Source organism: Musa acuminata, chromosome BXJ3-1 (genome assembly GCF_036884655.1).
Source record: "Musa acuminata AAA Group cultivar baxijiao chromosome BXJ3-1, Cavendish_Baxijiao_AAA, whole genome shotgun sequence".
Classification (NCBI taxonomy): domain Eukaryota; kingdom Viridiplantae; phylum Streptophyta; class Magnoliopsida; order Zingiberales; family Musaceae; genus Musa; species Musa acuminata.
The window spans coordinates 10,368,984-10,381,162 of record NC_088349.1 but is presented as its reverse complement, the minus strand read 5'-3'; the positions used below and the strand labels follow the sequence as shown (position 1 = coordinate 10,381,162).

General features: G+C 38.7%; 2 protein-coding genes across 5 annotated transcripts; one reads left to right on the top strand and one right to left on the bottom strand.

Moving 5' to 3' along the window:
- Positions 1-206: 206 nt before the first annotated feature.
- LOC135584846 (F-box/kelch-repeat protein SKIP11-like) lies at positions 207-4,921 on the bottom strand. Of its 4 annotated transcripts, XR_010493316.1 has the most exons (4): positions 4,733-4,921; positions 2,797-4,197; positions 1,770-1,849; positions 207-642 (listed from the first exon to the last, which is right to left on the bottom strand). XR_010493316.1 is itself a non-coding variant. In XM_065137541.1 (2 exons), the coding sequence occupies exon 2, from the start codon at positions 4,077-4,079 to the stop codon at positions 2,868-2,870; it is 1,212 nt and encodes a 403-aa protein (XP_064993613.1). In that variant the 5' UTR covers positions 4,080-4,197; positions 4,733-4,921; the 3' UTR covers positions 2,671-2,867. The 4 variants fall into 4 exon arrangements, 1 of the variants encoding a protein (XP_064993613.1); XR_010493315.1 differs by lacking the exon at positions 1,770-1,849; XR_010493317.1 differs by lacking the exon at positions 1,770-1,849 and having other exon boundaries at positions 2,797-4,148.
- Positions 4,922-10,332: 5,411 nt separating this feature from the next.
- LOC135629573 (homeobox-leucine zipper protein HOX21-like) lies at positions 10,333-12,085 on the top strand. Its single transcript, XM_065137117.1, has 3 exons — positions 10,333-10,883; positions 10,955-11,331; positions 11,471-12,085. Exons 1-3 carry the CDS (start codon positions 10,760-10,762, stop codon positions 11,813-11,815), a joined length of 846 nt encoding a protein of 281 aa, XP_064993189.1. The 5' UTR covers positions 10,333-10,759; the 3' UTR covers positions 11,816-12,085.
- The last annotated feature ends 94 nt before the right edge of the window (positions 12,086-12,179 follow it).

Here is a 12,179-nt window from a genome sequence, read left to right as displayed (position 1 = left end):
TTGTGACAATAAAAAAAAACCTGCACCAAAAAGATATATCATGCAGAAACCAAGAAATAATATTTTATGTTGTAGGAGTGTGTATATATATATATATATATATTGTGATAATAAAAAAAGACCTGCACCAAAAAGATATATCATGCAGAAACCAAGAAATAATGTTTTATGTTGTAGGAGTGTGGTTTATTCACTGGTGCAGTATGTCAGTTCAACAGGATCTTCCGGATGCAGTCAATTGATACATAAGCCAACTATATATTTACACCGTGACCAATTTTGTGGATCCCTGGATATGAATCCAAGAAAGCACCAATTTCAAATTTCTACATCTTCCATTGGCCAAGCATTTCACAGTTCAAGGTAAACAAAGAAAAAAAAAGGAGTAATTCTACAGAATCTCAAGAGGCAAAAATCTCGCGATGAGACGACGATGACCGAAGATCAAGCTTCTTGAAACACCGAGTCTTTATATTTCTTTTACTTGAGAGAAAAGCCACCAGTCGATATCTTTACAGCATCAGAATCCGACAGTGCGACTTTCTTCTCTTCGCAGGTCACGTAGATTGAATTCAGTTGAAAATTTTTCTGTCTATGCAGGAATTTTCGCTCCAGCTAAGTGAGAAAATAATTTGTCTCCATCTGTTTCAGAACATAACAGCTTAAGAAAAACAAACTAAATTCCAGATGGTAATGTCTGCTAATAGTTCAACATGAAGTTGAAAAACACAATAATCTTTAACTGTGAGCAAATAGGGAGTATTATTTCTGCTGCAAATGGCCTAAACATTGACAACCAAATTCTTAAACAGACTTGTCATGGCATGAAATCTAATGGTCTTTTATATAGAAAGTCCTAAACCATACAAGTCTGCTGTCAGCTTCAGTCCAAACTATTCCTTCCTCAGCCTCAGACAGTAGCACATAAAGCTCAACTAACAAGTATCCTTAACAATCAGGTGAGTTTGTGATGATTTTATGCACCATTTTCCTAACATTAGATTTAAAGAATAAATTCTAAGGTGATGTCAGAAAATCAAGCAACCTGGATTTTATTTTTATTTTAATTACTTACGTCCAAAGATTAAGGACCAAATACTTATTTACAAAGTTTTTTGGTCGAGTAATTGAAGTTCGAATCTTAGATCTTCCCCTCAGTTTCCCTTTGTTACAGCACAAATTTTCCCCCGAATTTTTCTATGTAAAACCCAATGCTCACTTAAGTTCAGTTGTCACTTAGTTCCAGATACTCTTTTTTCAATCAATCATTTGCACTGTGCAAGCGTTGACTACCTTGAAGTAAGAACAGTTACTCCTATTAACATATAAATGTAAAAACACAAACAAGGTCGACTACAGAGCACATGCTTGAAACGTATGTTAGAACTCATCAATTTACTTTTGAGATTTTGATTTGTTAGCACAAGCAAAACTTTTCTCCATAAAAGAGTTAATTAACAAATTCAGGCAATGATAACCAAATATTTGTAAGATCATCAACAGAATTTGTTAATTGAGAGGGTGATCTCGAGAGATCACTTAATCTAGAGCATATATATCTGAAGTGAAATGTTTGCTGAATCGACAAATGCAAAAAAAAAACACTTATTTAAGAAGTAAATGATAATATGACGATCTGATTACAGCATTCATATTAAAGCTCAAGGGAAGAGGAGTTTCTCAAAGTGGAAAAGACAGGCAGAAGAGTGATTCCATAATCCAACATAACCATATGTAGGTCGTTCAGGAGAAAAACCGAGTAATCTTACCTTTTTAATCAGATAAACCACATATAATCAACAAAATGGTAACTGAGAGTGGAATGCCGTGTGAGATGAACTGCTGCTGGCTAATGTGGAGATATGTAGATAGGAATGCAACACGTATCATGCACAAAAGAGAAGGGATGTATGTCATGGAAAGGAAAAATGTGGTAACACTAGATCTGAGGCTTGTCATGCTTCAGCAAATCTGGGACAAAACGTACAATAAAAGCATCTAGAAAATAGTTTATAATGCTGTCTGGAAAGATTTATGGCAGCTGACATCATAATTCTATTCAATTTTGGTCTAAGAGTACCAAAGCATGCATGTTTCCACTATGCAGTCATCAGAAAAGATGTGTGAACTGTGAAAACTGATCACATTTTACCTTCTACCAAGCTAGAGTAGTAACAAAAGGTTTTAAAACGATTTGAAAACTATCTAGTAGTGACATACAATAAAGCATTTAAAACAAGCTCTAGGTGGACCCAAATAAGATTCTTCTTGAGCTCCAATAAGCAGATCTATAACCATACCAGTTTCCAAATTCAAATGCCATACTAATTATGCTTGTCGCACAATCGAATTTCCGTAGCGAAGAAAAGAAACTAGAGAAAATTCATAAGCTCACCTATACACACGCTTGATGTGGCACTGCAACTATAAGTAAAACACTAGAAGTAACATGATGCATTGGCCTAAAAAACGTATTAGTAATTTGAGCATCCAGGTAAACATGTCAATAGAAGTATGGAGATTGTGGTGAAACATCGCTGTCCTTAACTCCATCTGGGGTGGTTGATCTAGACGTTTGGTTGCCTCCAATTATTAACCTTACGTTCTTTTACATTCTGACATATCTTCAAAATAACTAACAGGCATCCAAATTCAAAACAAACAAAGAGGTGAGGCTGAAACCAGAAATTATGAAACTCAGGAGTTACATGGGCAGTAAAGCTCTATTGTTATTCAGATGAACTACTTCAGAAAAGGCAAATGTTAACCATTAAGCAGAGGGAGTATTTTAGGCACCTCTAGAAAGCCAATATCATGCATCTTTCCAGGAGAGGCAAAATACAGGCATGATGGATGAACAACAGAAATCAGCAGCCCATCACAGCACAATTATAAACAAAGCTTCCTGAATGCTTGCTTGCCATCATATTCCATATAGGTGGCCTCCCATTTGGAATCCAAGAATTGAGCTCAATTACCCCTCCATGAGATTCTCGTGGCCCACCAATAACTATTAGCCGTGCACCACAAGCACGGAAGGCAAGGCCCCAACCGTTCATTGAAACAGACCTTTCAGGTAACTGCCCCAAAGTTACCCATGTATTATTCTCCTTAATATACTTCCTCACCTCCTTGTCAGCATAATGAGCTGCATAGAGCTCATTTTTCACCACAGCTACAAGTGGAGGCGCACCACTGGCACCATGGAGACCAGCAGACATATCAGGAATCACCCTCCATGAACGTCTCTCGAAGTCATACTCTTCCCCACATGTCAGCACATTCCTGTCAGAATCCATGCCGCCAATGACATAGAACTTTCTATCCATGAACACCCCCGAACACATCTTCCGTGCCCTGTTCATACTGGGCAAGGTCTCCCAAGTCTGTGTCTCAGAATTGTAAAGCTCTGCAGAGCTAAGTACGTCACCTTCCGCATTGGTGCCACCGGCTACAACAGCTTTCTCTCCAAGACTAGCAGATCCAAACAAGCACCTAGGTGAGTTCATTACCACACCAGGTGACCAGGAGTTGGTTAAAATGCTATATCTCAGGACCATGTAGGAATTCAGCTCCTTTCCAAAAACAAGGAGATCGGTGCCCACAGCAAGGGATTCCTTATCCGAGCACATAAAGCTTTCGGTAGGGGGCATCTTAGGAACAGCAATCCAGCACTCACGGTAGGGATCGTATGCCTCCCATTCAAGGACATTGCAGGAGAAATAGACCCAGTGCTCGGAGATCTCCATCTGGCGACGCAGCCGGTAGAGCTCTCCGCTTCGGACCAGCGAACGGAAAGAACTGTTGACGGATGCCACAGTGCCATAATAGGACCGGGAGAGGAGAAGAAGACAGCTCACTGTCAGATCCCTGCCGAGAGGGTTGATGAAGGTGCTGCAATCATTGTAGTCCATATCATTTTCGTGGTGATCAGAATTGTCAGTAGTGCGCTGCACATCTTCTAGATCAGGGGTATCGTGATGCTGTGGCGAATTCTTCCTCTTAATCTGATCTTCTTGTTCTTCCAATTCTTCATCTAATGGGCGCTTGTTGTTGCCCAACGAGTTGCCTTCCAACATAACTCCCAAGCACAAATCAACCCGAAAGACCAAGATTTCCTACCGCTATTAACCGAATCTCCTCTTTTCCTACCCAAGTATGTGAAGCCTCAAATCAGATTATAAACGAGGAAAACCCCTGATTCAAGAAAAATTAGCCCTTGAGAAAGAATTTTAGTGATGTGAGATGTAAAATCATCAAGAATAAGTCGAAAACATGCATCTAAACTGGAGAAAGCTCATCAAAATCGAATCTTTAATGTCTTCGATGAATCAGCTATCTGGATGGAGGAAAACGGAACCTTCCCATCGAATCAGTTTGACCTCATTAAGGGCTCTATAGAGGAAAACCAAGTAAAAGAAGGGAAGGATAGAATAAAATACCATACCATCAGAACCGACCAGTCATCACAATAACAATTACCTGGTACAGAGAAAGAACCCAGCTAAAAATCCGAACTTTCATCGCCAACTCACTTCCACTTCCTCAGACTCAGCCCCATAATACCAAAAATGCAAAAGACAGGGAAAAAAAAGAGCAATTCTTGGTGTCCCAGACCAATAAAAACCGCAGATTTTCCTCCAAAATGTCAGAAAGATCTAAACTTTCGGATCAAACGAAGGAACCATACAGACTGACGTCCCGAAACAAGAAGGAAAGAATGGAAACTTACGGACTGGCCTATGACCACGAAGAGATGGAAAGGAAGAGACCAACGGAGGTTCCTTTTGGACGCCAAACTCGCCTCCTCCTCCTCCTTCGTTGAGCCCCGACTCCGTCGTCTCCTACGTCCCCTCTCGCTATCGTTCGCCAGAAGATGCCATTCGAGGCTCTGAGTCGGGCTCTCTCACTCCCTCCCTCGCTCTCGTTTTATTCGCCTTCAGCCCCAATTAAGTTTCGGCCATTCCATTTTCTTCGATTTTTTATCCCAATTAATTCCGTCAAAATAATTCCTTCTGGACTGTTCTTTAATACGGTCAATGGTCAAAATGTTTCTTATTATTATTATTCTTTGACCCATTTTTTCCTTCCATTAATGCTTGATCAAGAAACATATTAAGCCTTAATAAACTTCAGCGTTTTCTCTTATGACTGACTAATTGTCCATATACTTTATATATATGTATATATATATATATTCTTTATTTTTTAAAAAAAATCCTTTCTATATGTCACTCTCATTAGTATGTATTCATCCATTCAATTTAAATTAATCATTAATAATTATATTACTAATATTTTTTTAAAAAAATATGATTATTTGATTATCAGTTTCTTAAATTTAGATTTATGAAGATAAATTAAAAATTATCAATTTAAGATGGTTACCAAACCCAATTAAAATTGGATTGTTACGTCTTTAACCGTTCCTCTATATGCTGTACAAAACATAAACAAACAAAAAAACACGGACATACATAAGTATTATATCAAACATCATGTTTAGAAGTTTGTCCGTGATAACTTCGAAAGACTTTCCACTATTTTTAAGGATATTTCGATTTTTACAATTACCATGTGAAACAAAGAAATAATTTTCAATAATAAACAAAAAATACTTTTTTTTTTTTTCTGAATTTCTTGCTATAGTAGTGCTCATATACCTTTGTATGATTTAAAAGTATACGTAGGATGCATATATAACACTATAATATGTAGAGTTTATATCTTTCAGATTTTATGTGAAGTCTACTATTTCCACACCAATATTTTGAGGTATTATAATCTCCATGGATAAATTAAATCCCATTTACCAACAAAGCTATTAAGAACAAAAAATATATCATTTCATGACAAGAAATCACTCTATAAAATTATTTTAAATAAATAAATAAATCGAATAAGATTTCAAACTTTCAATAATCTTTCGATAAGTGCGTTTTGATAAACGGATCATTTTATAGAGATAATTGGTGGAATGTCCAAAAGGGAATAGAATGCATGCTAAAATAATATACATATGACAAGCTGCCTTTTATAAGGCGATGTGGAGTGGAGTAGGCCGAGTGTGACGGCGGCCATTAACGCTGAAATGATGAAAGGACTGATGTATGTGACTTCCCTTTTAAAAGGGAATGCATGAATTGATGTTGATAATGATATGTCGATGTCACTATTTTCCTCGATACATATATTGGATTTCATCGACGATATGATTTTATTAATGTTAATTTCAATTGATTTGGTATTGAAATTCATCTATCTATATATTTTTCAAAAAAATTATATAATTTTCACCCTCTTTGATAGTCAAATGATAAAAGCGTGCGTAAATCAAAACATAAAAATATTTTTTTTAATTCAAAAAATATTTTTCTGATCATAAACATATTGTGACTCAACTTACGAAAGGGAATTAAAGGGGTTTATTTTCCTCTCTTATAATTCATCTTAAAAACTTATTTAGATGACTTGAACTTATAAGAGACCCGATTGGGTTCACATCATCTTCTTGAGAGTAGAATTGCAAAGATCCTTTCCATCCCCAAAAATTCTCATCATCAATCCGCTCATGTTCGCCTCAAGATTCGTGTTATTGAACGATTCTTATAACACGCTAAGATTCGAGATTGGACCAAGTCAAACATACGAAGTGCACATGTTACATACGATTACATTCTTTATTCGTAATGCATGTGACAAAACCTACAAACGGTGTAAGACATCTAACTTTAAGAAGATTGGCCAACACAAAAACGTTGTTTTGGCACACCAACATGAACACGATAAACAATCACCATGGCCATGATCTCAAAGCCCACATAGAGCATATAAAAATGTGGCCATCCACTTATCGTAGCGCAAATGCTCAAAGTTAGAACACCGGCTTGCACTTTCGGTGAGAGTTGTGGAAGCGTGAGCACTTGTCCTAAAACGACGTGCCTTGGTACCTAAGTGTTCTTCAACACATGGAGTGTGTGTCCCATCTCCGAGTTCCAAAGCTCAATATATACCTCCCCGCTTGTACTCGATGCCTACGATTCCAAAGTAGGTGGATAAGGATGGACTTGTGGGCATGGGAGTACTTTAGACGGCTATCTTTTTTGCTTTGTGCTCTGATCTTGGAGAAGATAACAAGCACTTGAACGAATGTGGCCGAGGGAGCAAAGGCAATGATGTGATCCACGTCTAGGAATGGATGCAAGAGAAAAGCCTAAACTTTTGGGCTTGATCGAGAAGGGTTGGTGCGGTGGAATGGCAAAGAGAAGAGGAGAGAGGACAAGTTCTTTAGGAGAGATATTGGCATGCTCACCTACACCACCATGAACTTGATACGTGAAGCTCTTGTCCTCCTTGAATTCTTCTTCACTTGCGTGTATTACCCGCAAGATCTCTATCTCTCTCTCTCTCTCTCTCTCTCTCTCTCTCTCTCTCTCTCTCTCTCTCTCTCTCTCTCTCTATACTTTTATATGATTTGATATTGATTAAAAGAATGTCACATAATAATATATTGTATTATATCCTTTTTTTATGTTGCACTCATAGATAGATTTACACGATAGATGTAAGAAAAATATTGATGTGAATAATGTAAGAGATTAAAAAAGGATCGAGCTCACATAGATAACGACTCATTTTTAGGTTATATCGGTGTCTTAGTTGGATTTTGATTATTTTTGTTGGATCATTCAATATATCCAATTATATATCATCTATTCTTATAAGTCAACAATGCATTGTAAGATAAAATCTTAGCCTAATTTTGATCTTATTGCTAAAGCAATCCTTTTGACCTCTAAGACATCAAATGGTCAGCTTGTAGCCACACCTTCGTCTAAACCATTACCCACTGATTTGGTGGATTCGCATTCTTCTGGCCAAAAAATAATAAGGTGATGATTTGATTTACATCATGAAAGTTCAAATCTACTTCTCGCCAACCTTAGATACGTTTCCTTCACTCAAGACTTGTTCATTGGCTTAAGACTCACTCAATGGGTCTTTGGATGCTACTTATCATCGCAATGACAATCTCTATCACAAGTGGAGATCATAAAGTGGGAGGAAGCCACTCCTACATGGGAAATGATAGCCATGGATTCCTTTCGTTGTCTGATTGGAAGTTGGCGACTGCCTTCCCAAACTGACCTAAAAGAAGAGCCATGAAAGAGCAACAATTCAAAGTAATCAATCACACTGTGATTTATTAGGTCAGCTGAGATAGTATCCTATATGTTTATTTTTGATGTTGATCAAAGCATACTTGATTTTTTTTTTTTTTTAGAGGACATGTATCTACTCGATTCGAGTCGGATTAGAATACCTGAGTTTATAATGAGTATGAATAGAAAAATAAATATCTGAATCAAATTTGAAATAAGCTCAGATACTAGTTTAGCAAAATAGGTTTACGAACGGATAATTTTTTTAAAAAATATTTATTTATAAGAATAAAATAATATAAATTAATGTATCATAATCTATAGTCATCAAATTACGGATAGAACGGAGCCTAATGCACCAAATCGATTTTTTCCTCCTCTTTTTTGTAGTCATCAATCTATCATCTCTTTTTGTGATGTGAGTGCAAACAGGTCTGTGTTGGTTGTTGCTTAAGAATAGGAAGAACACCAAGAAATTGCTTGAGCTAATCATGCATGGTGAGTACAGTGGTAGGTCTGAACTTTATTTTGTCTGCCACACTTCACATGCATTTTGCCTTCGCAAGAACATACCGACTGCTCTCTCTCTCTCTCTCTCTCTCTCTCTCTCTCTCTCTCTCTACATCCCGTCAGTTTTTGCTCTCATATAAGAGTCGATAGAGAGCTTGGTGTCCAAGTACGTAGCTCATCTACATGCAGGTTTCAGCAACCAGATCCGAAGCTTGCACCGTGAAGAAGACGACTTGAGCCAAAGGCTCATGGAACTGCATGCTCCTATGATAGCACCAGCATCGCTGTTCGAGTCCGATGCCGGCGACCGAGCTGCGAACAAAACCCGACTTGCTTCCATGAGCTAAACTTGGCTGCCATTTGGCGATGAGTACAGCACACACACACGTACTGTGTGTACGTGTCTTCGTCCTTGGATCTCAGAATTCAGATGCGTGACGAAACGGATTACCCCAGCGTTATACTGGGCCACCATTGGCGGGCTTGGTCGGGTATACTGTGGGCCGACCCAATGGAAGGTCAGTCCATTCCTTCTATAATAGAAGAATCAGTGGTTTTAATATCTATCCATTTGATTATTCTGTTAAGTTGCAATGTGTGTGTGTGTATATATATATATATATATATATATATATATATATATATATATATATATATATCCTTCCAAAGTCAGTAATTTTCATATTTATCTATTTGATTATTTTTCTAGTTTTTGTAGTTAATCTCCGTTGGTTGTCTCTCATTTGACTGTCGGCATTGAAACATAATTTTTTCTTTAAAAAAAAAATATATTTTTTTTATGATGATAGAGATTAAAAGAGAATTACTTTGATCCAACACTCTAACACGGTGGAGGGTCACACCAATAAAAAAATTCCTATAAATTATGACGTAAATTACCAAAGATATTTATTTTTTATCTTGATGAGATTTTAGTCGTAACAAATTTAGGATTAATTATAAATTATCCCTTATAATTAGTTACTTTTAGTATCTCGATATTTATATTTTTAAAAGTTACATTGAGATTTCTGTACTTACAAAATGAAACATTTAATCTCGTTTCTTCTCACATCGTCGACTCTATTTATAGAAATATCTGAAGTGTGACAAAGAAGAAAAAAGAATCAATTCAGAAAGTAAAACAAAATTCTTGAGATTTGTATTCGACATAATTATAATCAATCAAAATGATCAAATATTTGGTGGTCATACAAATACAAATTGATCAATGAACCATAAAGACTCGATCAATAAGATGATCATACCGAGGAGAAATAAGGTTAAATATTTTACATTCGTAAATATAAATATAGAGATCCCAGTATAATTTTTAAAAATATAAAGATCAAAATACTAATTAATCCTCACATTTATGAATCATTCTCAGACCATATAATATAATGCAGCTATATTTATTGTGGACTTTCGATAGTTAAAGACGGTATCTATCCAATTCCTTGCAGGTGGGTCAATAGTCAGCGATCACATCGCGTGACCGATACTACGTGTGTGAACATGGAAAGATGAGGTGCACCATAATGGATAGCGCGGAAGAGCGGGATGTGACATGACACCGAGCTAGCAACCAAACCAAGGCTTGTTTGTGGGGGATCAAAGTATTGAAGGCTAAAGTGGGTCTAATCTTCGCCTTAAGCCTTCTTTCGATGCATCAGCGTCAGGAAGGTGATGGATGATTCATGAGAGGTGTATGTGTGTTAGGTAGCAACCCTGGGAGCTCATAGGACCCATCCCTAGATTCCTGCCCTTCCTTTCTCCATTACCATTAGGGCCACCACCTTTACAGATGCCTACAAATTGCATTTCTCGCTGTGAATTCATGGAGCGTAGTGAGATCATATGTGATTACATGATGATGAGTTGTTGTTCATAGTCAAACAGCTTCCTTTTGCCTCTTCGCATCGGAGGTCGAGGAATTTGACATTACCATTCACTTCATCTTCTGCTTGTTGTTGTTGTTGTTGTTGTGGTAATACGGCGATCGGTTTCTATTTGATCTCTCGCCACCTCAACCTCAACCTCCATCTTCATCTTCTTCTCCTTTGCTGGTGTCCTGTGGTGGCGTGATGGCTTCATCCTCCTTCTTCACACCGGATTATGTGTTGCAAATGCAAACACCACATGAAGAAGAAGAAGAAGAACGGCAACTCCTCCACGCCACCCCGTGCAGCAATCTCCAAGACCTCCGAGGTGGGTTTCTGTACATCTCCATCCATTTCTGACTCCTTGGAAGTGAAACTAAACCGACTGGAATGGTGCAGCCGTGGGTCCGATGCTGGGGAGGAGGTCCATGTCCTTCTCGGGGATCGAGAACGGGGAAGGGATGAACGGGGAGGACGAGTTATCCGATGACGGCATGCAGACAGGGGAGAAGAAAAGGAGGCTGAACATGGAGCAGGTGAGGATGCTGGAGAAGAACTTTGAGCTGGGGAACAAACTGGAGCCGGAGAGGAAAATGCAGCTGGCCCGAGCCCTGGGATTGCAGCCCAGGCAGGTGGCCATTTGGTTCCAGAACAGGAGGGCCAGGTGGAAGACGAAGCAATTGGAGAAGGATTACGACCTGCTGAAGAGGCAGTTCGAGGCCATGAGATCAGAAAATGAAGCTCTGCAATCACAGAATAAGAAGCTCCAGGCCGAGGTATGGCCTCCTAAATTACTCGATTCTCGTATTGGTCTTGACAAGATCCGGTTCGAATTACTCCTTGCTCGAGGCTTTTGAGGAGGATTTCAGCCTTCCAGTGATTGGGTCTAATAGATAGCTCTTCTTGGCTATGCAGATCATGGCTCTCAAAGGCAGAGAAACATCGGAACTCATCAACCTCAACAAAGAAACTGAAGCCTCTTGCAGCAACAGGAGCGAGAACAGCTCCGAGATCAACTTGGATATCTCGAGGACATCGGTCACCGAGAGCCCCTTGCACCCTCACCAAAGCTTACCTTTCTTCCAATCAATTAGGCCTGCCGACATAGACCAGCTCCTTCAGAGTAGCTCGAGGCCAGACATGCAATGCCCCAAGATCGAGAATGGCGTCACCGAAGGGAGCTTCAGCAACTTGTTATGCAGCATGGAAGATCAATCTGCCTCCTTCTGGTCATGGTCGGATCACCACAACTTCCACTGATGCGTCGGTTTGATGTATAAAGAGATCTCCCAATTACTCTCCACCTGCGTGCCCAACTGTGAAAGCTATGCTGCATTAGCAGCACCAGAAGTCTACTACATATATGAGATGTGCATGAGCAAAAAAGATCGCCTTTTGATTCAGATAAGGTTGGAAAATCTGAGAAGACAGGCTTCAGTATTTGTATTCCCATTCTTTTTCCCTTTTCTCGCCTGTGCTGAGTGATACCATCAGTTTTAACTAAGTTTACATGCGTATTTCTGTTGGCTAGTTTCGTTTGTAGCTCCTGTACACTCCATGAACTCCCTCTCTCTGTCTCTGTCTCTGTCTCTGTCTCTCTCTCTCTCTCTCTCTCTCTCTCTCT